The following is a 16,863-nucleotide window of genomic DNA, read 5'->3' on the forward strand; positions in this document are numbered from 1 at the left end:
CATGCAACCATGGATTAGTCAATTAGTTTTACCTGTTGCTAACGGCAACTTGATGTTATGCACCAGTTGAATATATAAAACATTAGATAAAAGAATGTTCAATCTATGAACATAATAAGCTGTCAGTTATGCGCCAACTGCACAAAGTATTCTTTATGTGTTTTCCCAACGGGGAGTTTGAGGCACTTCAGGGGACACCATCTGTCCCATTTTTCTGGCTTAAAAAAACTGTTTTATTCACTTCATAATTTTTCTATGTAATGTTTGCTCTTTATACTCGCAAATAAACATATACAATGATTTATTTATATGTAAATTGACGTTAATTGACAGACCGTAGGTACGTAGATAGTCAGTGGCGTAACGGTTAGCAGGTGAATTGGACTACAACGCCAGCCATCCGGGTTCTATTACCGGTCGTGGTTGATATCCCGACTGTTTAGCGCCAGGTGCTTCACTTAAACTGGTATTTTTCCCAACAGAATCGACCAAATCTGGGTGCTGGGGAGGTAAATATATAACACCCGTAGGCTTGGTTGGAAATAAGTTGTTTCGTCCACTACCTACGTTAAACAAAAACCTTTACCGTTACTTTCCCTTTGCATTACCCCGCGTAACAAGATACATGAATGAAACGTCAAATAAGTTATTTTTACCGCCGACTGTTGCACTGCTGCACTTGCAAACAAATACTTTACACTGTGTTTATCGAAGCATTGAGACTGCCTAGTTATCGTATATATAGTATGTAAAATAAACATTCTGCTTCTATAATTATATGAGAGGTGCATAACCTAAGTTTGAAAGTAGGCCAATGGTTTTGAACTGGCTTCAAGAAATTAATTTTTTTCCCCGTAAACTGATTAATTAAAGTTGAAGTAACTTGACTCACTAAATATTTTTATTTTTTTTCTTGTTCTGCTGGATAAAACGAATCATTCAGACTCGCAAGGTGAAAGGTAAATCATTTTCATATTTTATTTCAGATGCACCTCTTACTTTAAATGCACGGGATTAACCTTTTTCTTCATATCACTTTATAAAAGTTTTCTTAAACCGTTTGAAATTTTAGGTCGGCCAATGTTTTCATAGTAAAATTAAAATATCTAAATAAAACAATAAACGAAGCCTACATAAACATTTTTTTTAAAAGTTATACTATTTTAAATATGAACAGTTGCTACATACAGTTTATGTAAACATAAAAGTAAGTTTTAGTAGTTTATGTGTTATTTACAGGAGTCAGCGTTATATGTTAAAGTAGTAAACACTTAATACATGTATACATAAACAGAGTATAAATGTGTAATATACTGAAGTACTGGAATTTCGTTTAGTTTACCTGTGCATAAAATGCTAATTGTGAGCTTTCAGGATCGTTGGATGTCCGGCGTGCTTCGTCCACCCGTCCTTCCATCCGCAATTGCTTGAAGGTCCGTTTCCTAGGCCACAAAGCATATGTTTCAATCATACGTCACAGGAATATTCCTTAGGTGTCCCTTTACAGATCCCAGCAAAGCCAGGTTGTCTACTAGTATGCACACAAAAAATAAAATCTTCTTGTCAGAAACCGCTGGCCTAATTTCAAAATAATTTCACGCACACTTTTTATATGATAACCTCAAATCTGAACAAATATGAAGCCGTGTCGAGTTTTGTGCTGCCCACGTCTGGGAAAAAATAGTCCTAATTGAGCATGGATTTGAGTTTCTTTTATTAGACTTTATTCAGATTCTTAAGACAATCAAAAATTAATTATTTATCAACTATACGTCAAGTTAGATACGTACCTTCTGTTATCAAGTTATAAATTAGTGTTAATGAAGATATATCATAGTCTTAGGCCTAAAAAAATCTTTGTTTCCGGTAACATGCTAAACAAAATTAGGTTAGGTAGGTCATGTTTTTTATGTCCAAAAATGAATACAAGGCCATAAAATCATTTAGAGTCGGGCCAAATATTTAGGTAGGTCGGGATCCCGGAAACAAACAATTTTGTTTACGCCTTATCAAAAACCGACAAGGACAGGCCAGAGTTTAGAACATGCCAAATACATTCTTTTCTTTAGGGTAAACAATCGTTCCATCAGCGCGTGCTGCAAAGCAGGTTATACCATTGTAAGTCATGCAAACATGATTCCGTTCAAGTTTAAGGCCTAAAGAAAATTCATTGTTTCCAGTAACATGCTAAAAAAACTAGGGTAGGTAGGTTGGGTTTTTTTTTTTTTTTTTTTTTTTTTTTTGATTTTTTTTATATTAAGGAAGACTTTTCAGAAAATATTTTTGTGTCAAAAAAAGAATACAAAACAAAGGGGTTATGCCTTTAGAGCACCAGTAAGTTGATTTTTAACATCACTGAGTATGTTTAAAGCATAAAAAAGTGCAGATTTGCAATTTTTTGTTAAAGAGTTAAAAAAAAATATTCTCCAAGGCCATAAAAACATTTAGGGTCGGGCCAAAAATTTAGGGTAGGTCGGGATACCGGAAACAAACAATTTTTTACGCCTAATAAAAAATAACATAGGTAAAGGAGAGAACATGCTACGCAGCTGAAAAAGCCAATAGGTTACGATATTGCTCTGGAAATAACATCTGATAATGTTAAATTATAAGCTTAAAATTGGCACTATTCCGCCAGACGTAACCTTGGTTAACATTCGTTTATCAAATAATTTGATTTAACATTTCAGCAGATGTAATTGCGTTCGAAACTACTATCTAACTGTATATCGTATTAGCACAAACGCCGAAGGCGATACACATTTGTGTTTGCAAATTAGATGAAAGCATGTATATATAATTTAAATTAAAAAGAACACCAAATGCAATTAACATGCACTAATACTAATGACTGCGTGTATAGTATATATCATGGAACAAGCCCGCCCGCTTATGCTCAATGGAGAGAGCGCAGATCTATGGATTTCAGGGTCATGAATTCGAGCCCTGTACGAGGCGTATGTTCTCCGTGACGATTTGATAAAAAAACGTTGTGTCTGAAATCATTCGTCCTCCACCTCTGATTCATGTGGGAAAGTTGGCAGTTATTTGCGGAGAACAGGTTTGTATTGGTACAGAAACCAGGAACACTGGTTAGTGAGCTGGTTAGTGAGCACAATGCCCAACTTTATAGTGTTGCCTCACTGGAATATCACACCCAGTCACTGACACCGGGCTGACCAGTCCTAGCACTATCCTAGCACTATCCTCTTAATTAATGCTGAGCGCCAAGCGAGGTGCTAGTACCATTTTTTACGTCTTTGGTATGACGCGACCAGGGATCGAACCCACGACCTCCCGCTCTCGAAGCGGACGCTCTACCACTAGGCTACCGAGGCGATAATACATGTTTGTACCTCTATCAGTTAATATAACACAGAAATACATATAACAGTATACAATATCATTTTAAAGGTTATATTTATATATCTTACACACTATTCCATACAAGGTATGCATCATAAATTTTAGAACACCCCTCGCACAATGTGAACGTTGTTTCCGCCATTTTGATTCGTAGTGAATATTGGAATTTATATTAAACCCATTTCATGCTTTGCATAAGGATTATACTGAAAATTTGTGGTAATTTTTTCTTATAACAGTATTGTAATAATGTCGAATTAAGCATGGAAACAACGAAAATATGTGCAACTTGTCAATTATGTAGTACGAGGGGTGATCTAGAAGTAATGAGAATTTTCACCTAACAGTTTCACGAAGCGAGCGCATATTACGAAATATTTGACATGTGTTTAAAATAACACGCTTCAGAAAAAAAACAGCCAGCTTTAAATTTAGTCACGGTATATCTGGACCATAAGCATTTGATTTCCAGAATCTCTATGATTATAGTTTGGTCATCCAAGGCTCTAGAGGGAGCGTTAATGGTAGTTATGTTGCTTTGATATTACCGAAATTATAGGGGTGATTTTCATCAGGTAAATATAACCGATTTTGACTGGCGGGATTGGTGGAGAAGGCTAATTATTTGAATAATTGTCAATAATGTTCAAATTACGGACCTATAAATATATGGAATGGAAGAATGAAGTAGTCTGATTTGTTGACAGAACAATAAGGGAAGTTCATGCCTTGACGAAGGTGGGGCCTACGGATTTAGATCTCATTATACATTTTCTTCGTTCTCTCAGAACAGAAATAGTGTTTGATGTGATTCAATGTCTCTATTTATGAAGGCAATTGCATAAAAGTTGGCAATCTGTTCAAGGGTGTTAGAAGAGTATTAAAACGTGTATCACATTTTTTTAGCTCACCTGTCACAAAGTGACAAGGTGAGCTTTTGTGATCGCGCGGTGTCCGTCGTCCGTCCGTGCGTCCGTAAACTTTTGCTTGTGACCACTCTAGAGGTCACATTTTTCATGGGATCTTTATGAAAGTTGGTCAGAGTGTTCATCTTGATGATGTCTAGGTCAAGTTCGAAATTGGGTCACGTGCCTTCAAAAACTAGGTCAGTAGGTCTAAAAATAGAAAAACCTTGTGACCTCTCTAAAGGCCATATATTTCACAAGATCTTCATGAAAATTGGCCAGAACGTTCACCTTGATGATATCTAGGCCAGGTTCGAAACTGGGTCACGTGCCTTCAAAAACTAGGTCAGTAGGTCAAATAATAGAAAAACCTTGTGACCTCTCTAAAGGCCATATTTTTCATGGGATCTGTGAGAAAATTGGTCTGAATGTTCATCTTGATGATATCTAGGTCAAGTTCGAAACTGGGTCACGTGCGGTCAAAAACTAGGTCAGTAAGTCTAAAAATAGTAAAACCTTGTGACCTCTCTAGAGGCCATATATTTCGTGAGATCTTCATGAAAATTGGTCAGAATATTCACCTTGATGATATCTAAGTCACGTTCGAAAGTGGGTCACGTGCCATCAAAAACTAGGTCAGTAGGTCAAATAATATAAAAACCTTGTGACCTCTCTAGAGGCCATATTTTTCATGGGATCTGTATGAAAGTTGGTTTGAATGTTCATCTTGATGATATCTTGGTCACTTTCGAAAGTGGGTCACGTGCCTTCAAAAACTAGGTCAGTAGGTCAAATAGTATAAAAACCTTGTGACCTCTCTGAAGGCCATAATTCTCATGGGATCTGTATGAAAATTGGTCTGAATGTTCATCTTGATGATATCTAGGTCAAGTTTGAAACAGGGTCATGTGCGGTCAAAAACTAGGTCAGTAGGTCTAAAAGTAGAAAAACCTTGTGACCTCTCTAGAGGCCATACTTGTGAATGGATCTCCATAAAAACTGGTCAGAATGTTCATCTTGATGATATCTAGGTCAAGTTTGAAACTGGGTCACGTGCCCTAAAAATTAGGTCAGTAGGTCAAATAATAAGAAAAACCTTGTGACCTCATACTTTTCATGGGATCTGTATGAAAATTGGTCTGAATGTTCATCTTGATGATATCTAGGTCCAGTTTGAAACTGGGTCAACTGCGGTCAAAAGCTAGGTCAGTAGGTCTTAAATTATTAAAATCTTTTGACCTGTCTAGAGGCCATATTTTTCAATGGATCTTCATGAAAATTGATCTGAATATTCATCTTGATGATATCTAGGTCTGTTTCGAAACTGGGTCACGTGTGGTCAAAAACTAGGCCTGTAGATATAAAAATAGAAAAACATTGTGACCTCTCTAGAGGCATTATTTTTCATGAGATCTTCATGAAAATTAGTGAGAATGTTCACCTTGATGATATCTAGGTAAAGTTCAAAACAGGGTCACGCATCTTTGAAAACTAGGTCAATAGGTCAAATAATAGAAAAACCTTGTGACCTCTGTAGAGACCATATTTTTCAATGGATCTTCATGAAAATTGGTCAGAATTTTTATCTTGATAATATCTAGATCAAGTTCAAAACTGGGTCACATGAGCTCAAAAACTAGGTCACTATGTCAAATAATAGAAAAAACGACGTCATACTCAAAACTGGGTCATGTGGGAAGAGGTGAGCGATTCAGGACCATCATGGTCCTCTTGTTTATGTAAATGAACCCTTTCTTGAATGATATCACTTTTAATTCATTCGGGAAGGAAACAGATACCCCAATATAATTGATTTGTCTGTAACTTTTCGAAGAAAAAGTAGAGCTATTGCGCTCGATCACCCCGTTGTCGGCGTCGGCGTCGCCGTCGCCGTTGGTTAAAGTTTTTGATAAAAAACTACTTAAAATAGTTACTTACCATCAAAGTCTACATCAGGAGAAATAGTCCCCATAACTCTGATTTGAATTTTGACAGAATTATGCCCCTTTTTAACTTAGAATTTTTGGTTAAAACTTTTGATAAAGTTAAATATCTCTGTTATTATCAAAGCTATTGACTTGAAACTTAAAATAGCTATTTACCATTAAAGCCTACACAAGGAGAAATAATCCCCATACCTCTGATTTGAGTTTTGACAGAATTATGTCCCTTTTTAACTTAGAACTTTTGGTTAAAATTTTTGATCAAGTCAAATATCTCTGTTACTATCAAAGCTTTTGACTTGAAACTTAAAATACTTATTTACCATCAACGTCTTCACCAGGAGAAACAATCCCCATAACTCTGATTTTAATTTTGACATAATAATGCCCTTTTTAACTTAGATTTGTTTTTAATTTTTGATAAAGTCAAATATCTCTGTTACTGTTAAAGCTTTTGACTTGAAACTCAAAATATTTATTTACTATCAAAGTCTACACCAGCAGACACAATTCCCATAACTCTAATTTGAATTTTGACAGAGTTATGTCCCTTTTTAACTTGGATTTTTTTTACTGGCAAAGCTCTAATTAAGAGTCAAGCACTGAGAAAAGTCGAGCGCGCTGTCTTACGAACAGCTCTTGTATAAGAGGCATTTAAGATTGGTATTTATTTAGATTCTTTTTACATGTCGTCAGTGACTACCGCGATCATATATTCAGGGTTAAATGTAGTTCCCTTAGGATATTAGATGCCTTTATAAGGTTTGTTTTTAGATGCCTTTATAAGGTTTGTTTTTGTCATGTGATATATGCCAACAAATAGTTTGTACATGTATACAGTAATTACAATAAGAGCCGCACCATGAGAAAACGAACATAGTTCATTTGCGACCGGCATAGATCAAGATCCGGGCAGCCCGGCCAGGATCCATGTTGTTCGCCTTCAACGCCTTTTGCAATTAGAGAAACCGTTAGCGAACAGCATAGGTCCTGACCAGACTGCGCGGATGCGCAAGCTGGTCTGGATCCATGCTGGTCGCAAATGCACTATATTGGTTTTCTCATGGCGCAGCTCAATTATCAATAGCTGTTGATATTGTAATTATAACTGTATGTGTGCATGTATTATGCATAATACTCTCTATACACATTGAGCTACTCTTTTTTTATGTCTGTATGTAATAATTGTTGAAGTCTTAAAACATGAAACTTGGGTCAAGTATTTAAGTTTTCTTTTACGTTTTCAGTGGCAGACAACCACAAAGCCAGATAGACAAACAAACAAACAATGGGCCATGGCAATGGCAGAGGAGAGGCTGGAGGTCGAGGTCAAGGTCAAGGTCAAGGTCGAGGTCGAGGAGACACTGGAGCGATGGCTGGAGTAATTTGTATGTAAATGTAAACAAGAGATCACAGAGTGATCTTGGCGCCCACCAATGTGCCATTTTTTAGTGTTTCAAATTTCAAGACTTATTGACTAGCTCAAGGTCAAATTTCACTTCCTTACACAACACTGTGCATGTGGTCCAAATTTGAAAGCTGTAGCTTAAGTAATGTGAAAGTAGGTCACTAGATCAATTTCAAGGACAAAGTTCTTTGTACACAAAACTATGCTTGTGCATCAAGTTTGAAGGCTGTAGCTTGAGAAATTTAAAAGTAGGCCACTAGGTCAATCTTAAGGTCAAAGTTTAATTTGGTACACAAAACTTTGCAAGTGGTCCAAATTTGAAGGCTGTAGCTTGAGAAATGTGTAAGTAGGCCATTAGGTCAAAATCAAGGTCAAATTTCACTTCAGAACACAAATCTATGCATGTGGATCAAATTTGAAGCCTGTACCTTAAAAAATCTGAATGTAGGTCACTAGGTCAATGTAAAGGTCAAAGTTTGTTTCGGTACACAATCCAATGCATGTGGTCTAAATTTGAAGCTTGTAGCTACAGAAATGTGAAAGTAGGTCATTAGGTCAATTTTAAGATCAAAGTTCATTTTGTTACAAAAAACTATGCAAGTGGTCCAAATTTGAAGGCTGTAGCTTGAGAAATGTAGAAGTAGGTCACTAGGTCAAAATCAAGGTCAAATCTTATTTCTGAATACAAAACTATGCATGTGGTCCAAATTTGAAGCCTGTATCTTCAAAAATGTGAAAGTAGGTCACTAGTTCAATCTAAAGGTCAAAGTTTGTTTTGTTACACAAAACTATGCATGTGGTCCAAATTTGAAGGCTGTACCTTGAGAAATGTGAAAGGAGGTCACTAGGTCAATGTAAAGGTCAATTTTTTTTTTTAGAATACAGAACTATGTATGTGGTCCAAATTTGAAGCTTGTACCTTCAAAAATGTGAAAGTAGGTCACTAGGTCAATGTAAAGTTCAAAGTTTGTGGTCCAAATTTGAATGCTGTAGCTTGAGAAGTGTGGAAGTAGGTCACTAGGTCAAAATCAAGGCGAAAGTTTAATTTGGTACACAAAACTTTGCAAGTGGTCCAAATTTGAAGGCTGTAGCTTGAGAAATGTGTAAGTAGGCCATTAGGTCAAAATCAAGGTCAAATTTCACTTCAGAACACAAATCTATGCATGTGGATCAAATTTGAAGCCTGTACCTTAAAAAATCTGAATGTAGGTCACTAGGTCAATGTAAAGGTCAAAGTTTGTTTCGGTACACAATCCAATGCATGTGGTCTAAATTTGAAGCTTGTAGCTACAGAAATGTGAAAGTAGGTCATTAGGTCAATCTCAAGATCAAAGTTCATTTTGGTACACAAAACTATGCAAGTGGTCCAAATTTGAAGGCTGTAGCTTGAGAAATGTAGAAGTAGGTCACTAGGTCAAAATCAAGGTCAAATCTTATTTCTGAATACAAAACTATGCATGTGGTCCAAATTTGAAGCCTGTACCTTCAAAAATGTGAAAGTAGGTCACTAGGTCAATCTAAAGGTCAAAGTTTGTTTTGGTACACAAAACTATGCATGTGGTCCAAATTTGAAGGCTGTAGCTTGAGAAATGTGAAAGTAGGTCACTAGGTCAATGTAAAGGTCAAATTTTTTTTCAGAATACAGAACTATGTATGTGGTCCAAATTTGAAGCTTGTACCTTCAAAAATGTGAAAGTAGGTCAATGTAAAGGTCAAGGTTTGTGGTCCAACATCAAGGTCAACTTATGTCAAGGTTTATCTTGCCACTCAAAAATATACATGTGGTCCAAATTTGACTGTTGTAGTTATTGACAAGAAGATTTTAAAAGCTTTTCCCTAAATAAGTCTAGATGAACCATGTGTCAAGGGGCATATTTGGCCCTGGGGGATAATTTGAAAAAACTTGGTAGAGAACCACTAGATGACGCTACATTACAAATATCAAAGCCCTAGGCTTTGTGGTTTGGACAAGATAATTTTCAAAGTTGTTCCCTATATAAGTCTATGTAAACCATATGACCCCCAGGGCGGGGCCATATTTGACCCTATGGGGATGATTTGAACAATCTTAGTTGAAGACCACTAAATGATGTCACATACAAAATATCAAAGCCCTAGGCTCGTGGTTTTGGACAAGAGGTTTTTCAAAGTTTTTCCCTATATAAGTCTATATAAACCATGTGACCCCCGGGGCGGGGCCATATTTGACCCAAGGGAAATTATTTGAATTATCTTGGTAGAGGAACACTAGATGATGCTTCATACCAAGTATCAAAACCCTAGGCTCTGTGGGTTTGGACAAGAAGGTTTTCAAAGTTTTTCCCTATATAAATCTAAGTAAATTATAGAAATAAACAAAGGGCCATAACTCACTCATAAATTGTTGAATCAGTCTGATTTTCAGGGGGACACAACTAGGGTACAAATACATCATTCTGACAAAGTTTGATCAAAATCCCCCCAGTAGTTTCTGAGGAGATGCGATAACAAGAAATTGTTAACGGACGGAAGGACGGACGGAAGGACTGACGGAAGGACGACGGACCACGGACGCAGAGTGATTTGAATAGCCCACCATCTGATGATGGTGGGCTAAAAAAGATCGTTATACATGTATACCGTGGTTCCAATAAAAATTGCCTAGTATGGTACGATGTACTTTCGTTATTTTTTTTTCTGTAACGGTTCATTCAGATGAAATAGTTAAAGTCATTAATCATTTAAAATGGACCAATATTTGTCACATTTTATTGACTCTTATTTCTTAACAAGAAACATAAGAACGATCTTATCAAATAAGTAAAATTTGTTTTGATCTTCAAGAAAATTGATCTGCGTTTTTTTTTCTTAAATATCTAAATTGTGATCCGAAAACGGAAGTCGCGTAAAGCATGGGAAACTAGGTTTGATAAAATCTATTGACGCATTTTCATAGTATATATTTGTTCAATATATAATTTGATTCTAATATGTTTTCTACATATAGCATACTATTTTCTATACTTTAATTTCTTTATTTACAGGTTTTATTATCGTGGTTGCTCTCCTTGTATTGGCCTTTATTGGACTTTGCATTGCCAAAGCAGTCATGGGTAAGTATATGTCTAGATGTTGCCAATATCTTCATTGTTGATACATATCTTTTGTTCCTTAAATCGGTCTAAGAGTTGCTCATATCGTCAGTGTTTAATATAAATCTTGTGTTCCTTAATCGTTAGTGGTTAGTATATATATCAGAGAGTTGCCCATACCGTCAGTGTTTAGTATAAATCTTGTGTTCCATAATCGTTAGTGGTTAGTATATATATCTGAGAGTTGCCCATATCGTCAGTGTTTAGTATAAATCTTGTGTCCCATAATCGTTCGCGGTTAGTATATATATCTGAGAGTTGCCCATATCATCAGTGTTTAGTATAAATCTTGTGTCCCATAATCGTTCGCGGTTAGTATATATATCTGAGAGTTGCCCATATCGTCAGTGTTTAGTATAAATCTTGTGTCCCATAATCGTTCGCGGTTAGTATATATAACTGAGAGTTGCCCATATCGTCAGTGTTTAGTATAAATCTTGTGTCCCATAATCGTTCGCGGTTAGTATATATATCTGAGAGTTGCCCATATCGTCAGTGTTTAGTATAAATCTTGTGTTCCTTAATCGTTAGTGGTTAGTATATATATCAGAGAGTTGCCCATATCGTCAGTGTTTAGTTTATTTCCGTTAGTTGTTAGTATATACATGAGAGTTGTCTTTACCGTCAGCTTCGTGCCCGTAATAATGTTCACATGGGCACAGGTCTTCCTTCAAAATTTATATTAAAAGTTATAACTTAAGAGCAAAAACTGAACTTAAATTTTGTATTTCAGGAAAAGAGTACTTTAACGACTGTCCTAAGCAGTACCTGATTCCGGTTTATCTGATTGTGTCGGGAAGTGTGCCGTTACTTATGGGAGGTCTATTAAAACGGGACGATGGCGAAATAAACGTGTTTAATATAATTGGGGCAATTGGATTTCTGTTTCAATTCGCCTGGCTCATATGTGGTGAGTGTGGACATTTTTGTTTTCCTTATATATGATGGTTTATGTATATAGCATTGTAGAAATTGAGACAGCGAATTATCATTGATGAAACTGTAATCCAAGATTAAATCCTATGTACAAAGTAGTAATTGTACAGAATGTTTTTCAGTTGAATTGATAGAATCGCGAACATATTTCAACTGTACTGTTGTTTGAAAGGAAGAATGTTTGTTTACGGATATTGTTACTAGATATATTATTTTATGACTTTGTTCATCTTATTCAAACTTTGGTCGCAACACTTCAAATTGGATTTGAAACCATGACGATATGTAAAAAATCTAAACTAAAAATATCTTATTTTTGTGTGATCAAAGCGAGATGTCAACTTGAACTATTTGAACCTGTTGAATTTTACACTTGTAAAACCGTATAAACTGCACAAATCGAAAAAGATTAATTGATACATTCAAAGAAGTATAAAATACACAGAATGGCAACTGGCTGTAATCTCGCGTGAGCTCGTGTCAGAGCGTGATTCGGCGTTATCTTACTAAAAACAAACATCGGCGAGCATGCAGTTAAAATTTGTACCTTTAAAACTACATTTAAAATACATGTTAGCTTCTAAAGCAAAATTAGTTTAATGAGAAATGGTCTTAAGACACGAAGTACAGGGGTTTTTTTGCCATCGAAAGAAGCGTGGTAATACGGTGATAATTGCTTTCGCATACAAAATGGCGCGTGGAGACAGCGCCACTTCCGGTAACGAGATCTCGTTTTTTTGTCACGGGAGGTTGGCGAGATTTGCTCTATATGCCTTTCAAGTTGCCAATCTATTTATTTTATAGCTCTTTGATACATTTCAGTGAATTAAAAGCGCAAACTCCATAAATGACAAATATTACCTTTTAGCAACTTGTTTTATATTGATATTCATTAAATCGGATCTAATATGGTGGTTTTCTTTGTGATAATCGGTTCGGAAGCGTTTCCTTGGTAACATGTGCACGTGCACATGTGAAATGTCATGCACCGAGTTTCACAAACATGGATGTTTGTTTTCTTAATTTTCGGAAGCGTTTTGGAAATAAGTAATAAAATGAGAACAAAAAAATCCTAGTGAAATGGTGATCAGCTGAACTGAGTAACTTGAAGAAGTATTGAGGAAGAAATAGTTCTGCTTTAATTGATCTATCATTTAGTGCATTAGATACGAAAAAGTACTGCTGTTAGTGCATTAGATACGAAATAATACTGCTATTAGCGCATTAGATACGGAATAGTACTGCTGTTAACACACTAGATACGAAATAGTACTGAATTTAACAGACTAGATACGAAACAATATTATTGTACTTCATAACATTTATCTCTGAATCTAACATCAGCTGCCAATATATAGTGTTTCATAATTTTACAAAATGTCATGTCTTCACGACTTTTGCTATTTTGACAGGAAGTGTATGGGTATTCGGAATTTACTCCGATGTAATGGATGGTTGCGGAGGTGCTAAAGACTGTTGCAATCCGTCCCTAATGAAGTTTGCATTTGCGGTGACGATTGTTGACTGGGTATTTCTAGGTCTGATCGTCGTGGTTGTTTGTTTCCTTTTTGGAGTCATAATGTGTTGCGTCAGCGATGAAGAAGAAGAAAGTACAGGGACAGAGTTAAAGGAATGATAAATACACTAGCCTCATATAATCTAATATTGCATATCATACATGTATTTATAACAGCAGAGATAGACAATAACATCAATGAAATAATAGCAATAAGGTCAGGCTACAAGTTCTGCCAACATTAGTAAACGGCCCTTCCCTTGAAATTTAACTATTACATAAAATTAATTACATTTACGAAATAAACAAATATATATTTTAACATGTGTTACGAATAAGTCTCACATGATCGCAATATGAAATAAAAATTGAGCCGCGCAATGAGAAAATCAACATAGTGGCTTTGCGACTAGCATGCATCCATGCTGTTCGCTTTCAAAGCCTCTTGCAATTAGAGAAACCGTTAGCGAACAGCATGGATCCAGACCAGCCTGCGCAACTGGTCTGGATCCATGCTGGTCGCAAAGCCACTATGTTGATTTTCTCATGGCACGGCTCAAATGTACGCTACCTCTAACGAAGGTGAACGAAAAAGTTCACAGTCTGACACTAATGATCAATTAGTAAATATTTTGAGAGTTATCGTTCTTTGTGTTCATTTGAAAAAAGAAAGAATATGTTTCTGAAACGTTTAGCTGCCAAAAACTTTAAATGTGCATAATACGACATCATAATAATTGAGCCGCACCTTGAGAAAACCAACATAGTGCGTTTGTGACCAGCATGGATCCAGACCAGCCTGCGCATCCCCGCAGTCTGGTCAGGAACCATGCTGTTCGATAACAGTTTCTCAAATTTCAGTAAACTTTGAAAGCGAACAGCATGGATCCTGACCAGACTGCGCGGATGTCACGGTAGGCTGGTCTGGACCCTTGCTGGTCGCAAAGCCACTATGTTGGTTTTCTCATGGCGCGGCTCATTATTTCATCGGGATTGAGAAGGAAATCAAATCTTTCTTCTGGGATTATCAATTTTTTCCCCACTATTGAACACATATTAATAACGTGATGACTGTTATGATATTAAAAATATATGGTACATTTATGTATCAAAAAGTTATGAGATTATAGAGGCTGCGACTTGGTTTAAACAATATTTATTTCGTAACAATATATAGGTAAATACGTACAACTAAACTACATATAAGTAAAATATACATTGATTTTAAAACAAAGTTTACGCAGTATATGCGTTTGTTTCCTTCGTGTATGTAAAGTTTAACGGCATTGATCTGAAATTGTATGTGTGTGTATTTATTTATGAGGTGACTTCTTCTTCGTCGTACTCAATGACTACACAGCTATGAGGTGAATATGAGAGTTACGAAAAGAGTAAGATAAAAAATGAACGAAGCCAAGAAGGAAAAATTGCTGCAATCAATAGTCACCCTTACGGTGGCATATAGGTGACATGCACTACCCTTCTTGTAATTTGTAGATTTTTTTTAAAGTAAGCCCGCATACATTTTTTTTCTGCGACAATAAAGCGATCGGTCTCCCTCCGCCATCAAACCTGGAAAGTCGCCATATGACCTATAATTGTGTCGGTGCGACGTTAAATCCAACAAACATAAAATTAAAAATATTATTAAAGTGGTCTACTACTGCAAACGGGTGTATGCGTTGTGCATTTTAAACTTTGAATTACTCCTGCGACTGTTTTATGTATAATGTGCATTTTATATTGATAATATATGTGCTTATTTACATTGTTAAATGTGATTTTTATATGTTAACTTTTGTTAAGTCGGCCAATAGCTATTTATAGCCAATGTTGTAATTGCTTACACACGACTATACATAAAAATTATATCTTATATTTTGTATCTTGTCAGTGATTTCGTGCCACACATTTTTGCACTTCCGTACTTGTTGTTATATTTTCTGGAACTTTGTGATCATGGATGACATTCAGATTTACTTTGATATAAGTCAGCTTTTCCGCTATAATAGAATCACGCATAAGCCGGTTCTAGGGGTCTGGGGATGGGGGCGTGAGGGGTTCTTCGCATTTCATTACCTCTCAGAAACAGACTCAATCAAACATAGTCTTCTCTTATGTTTCTTTGTTGCGTTCTATGCATCCAAAGAATCTTTTCACAAATTTTATTTCTTAAGTCTACAACACTATTCTAAAACTATTTCCAGATAAATTCCCCCCTGAAATAGTAAAAAACGCACATTTTCTTCTTGTGACGTGCCTAGCTCAAAAAACACTGATATAAATTAATGAAATCTTGCAAGAGTCTTAACTGTGATATGAAACTGTGCACCACCTATTTTATTTTTGTCAGCTCCGCCCTACATTTCTAGAGTTATGGCCCCTGAAATAGTCAAAAATGCATCTTGTGACGCGCCTAGCTAAAAAGTATCATATAAATTGATGAAACCTTGCTTGTATCTTAATCATGATATGAACTTGCGCTCCTCCTACTTTTCGTCTGTCTCCATCCCCTATTTCTAGAGATATGGTCCCTGAAATAGTCAAAAATGCACACTGCCACCTTGTGACGCTCCTACCTCAAAAAGGTATTTCATATAAATTAATGAAACCTTGCATAAGTCTTTATCGTGATAAAACCTTGCGCACCTCCTCTTTTTAGTCTGGCTCCACCCACTCATTCTAAACGTATAGCCCTTGAATAGCCAAAAATGCACATTTTTACCTTTGACGTGGCTAGCTCAAAAAAAAAATTGATGTAAATTCACGAAATTTGCACAAGTCTTAATCATGATGTGACTGTGTACACTTGGCGTTCTTCTTGAGGTTTTAGCGCTAATTACAGAGTTACGGCCCTTGAAAAGCCAATATATTGGATTTTTTGCTTGTGATGCTCATAGCTAAAAAGCATATGGCCTAAAATAATGAATCCTTTAGATAAAATGTTTATTGAGGCTATACCCTCTTATGACTGCAAACATTTGAATTATTGCCCCTTATTTGTGACAAATGTACTAGTGGGGGCACTCCCTGTGTCCTACAGACACATTCTAGTCTATCAAATCAGTAGTGGAAATGCATGCTTCCGTGTTTAGCAGAATACTAACACATAATACAATTAAGAGACATCAGCAGATGTGTTCATACGGCGATGTACATGGAACATTCAATAATAAATTATACTGGAGTGCAATTCCATGAAAAATGGCGTATGTCCCCAGTTGAAGTAACGACACAGCCCTAAACTAGATAACAATTCTTGTAAAGACATAGGCATGTTATTTGTAAGTGCGAAAATGTAGAAAATATCTATTACAACCACAAATTTGTAAAATATTTTGAAAAAAAAAACAACAACAAGAATTGTGAAGTACAGTGAAGGACACTTCTACAGCAATAAGTCTTAAGACTATATGTATAGGTCATAGATCACTTATTGACATTCTGATGCAATTAAGGTTATCGAAAAGGAGCGCAGTCAGTATTCCTTTTTAATAGGAAAACCAATCGGGTCTTGTCAGAATACATAACGATCCGTGACTTTCACGTAGAAAAGTAATCAAATTATTGAGTGTTATTTAGTTTTTACAGCACAGATGTGGGACCGAAAAACAATGATTGATCCAAATGTCAGTGAAAACAGAAACTCCAACACGAT

At 36.0% G+C, this 16,863-nt stretch overlaps 1 protein-coding gene across 4 annotated transcripts; it reads left to right on the forward strand.

Annotated features, from left to right (window-relative positions):
• Positions 1-774: 774 nt before the first annotated feature.
• LOC123538667 (transmembrane protein 272-like) lies at positions 775-15,081 on the forward strand. 4 transcript variants are annotated; one of them, XM_045322947.2, is made up of 5 exons: positions 775-959; positions 7,462-7,602; positions 10,646-10,714; positions 11,487-11,663; positions 13,102-15,081. In XM_045322947.2, exons 2-5 carry the CDS (start codon positions 7,503-7,505, stop codon positions 13,323-13,325), a joined length of 570 nt encoding a protein of 189 aa, XP_045178882.1. In that variant the 5' UTR covers positions 775-959; positions 7,462-7,502; the 3' UTR covers positions 13,326-15,081. The 4 variants fall into 4 exon arrangements, with proteins under 4 accessions (XP_045178882.1, XP_045178883.1, XP_045178884.1 ...); XM_045322948.2 differs by lacking the exon at positions 775-959 and adding an exon at positions 3,470-3,585; XM_045322949.2 differs by lacking the exon at positions 775-959 and adding an exon at positions 3,622-3,941.
• The last annotated feature ends 1,782 nt before the right edge of the window (positions 15,082-16,863 follow it).

Source organism: Mercenaria mercenaria, chromosome 18 (assembly GCF_021730395.1).
Source record: "Mercenaria mercenaria strain notata chromosome 18, MADL_Memer_1, whole genome shotgun sequence".
NCBI classification, from domain to species: domain Eukaryota; kingdom Metazoa; phylum Mollusca; class Bivalvia; order Venerida; family Veneridae; genus Mercenaria; species Mercenaria mercenaria.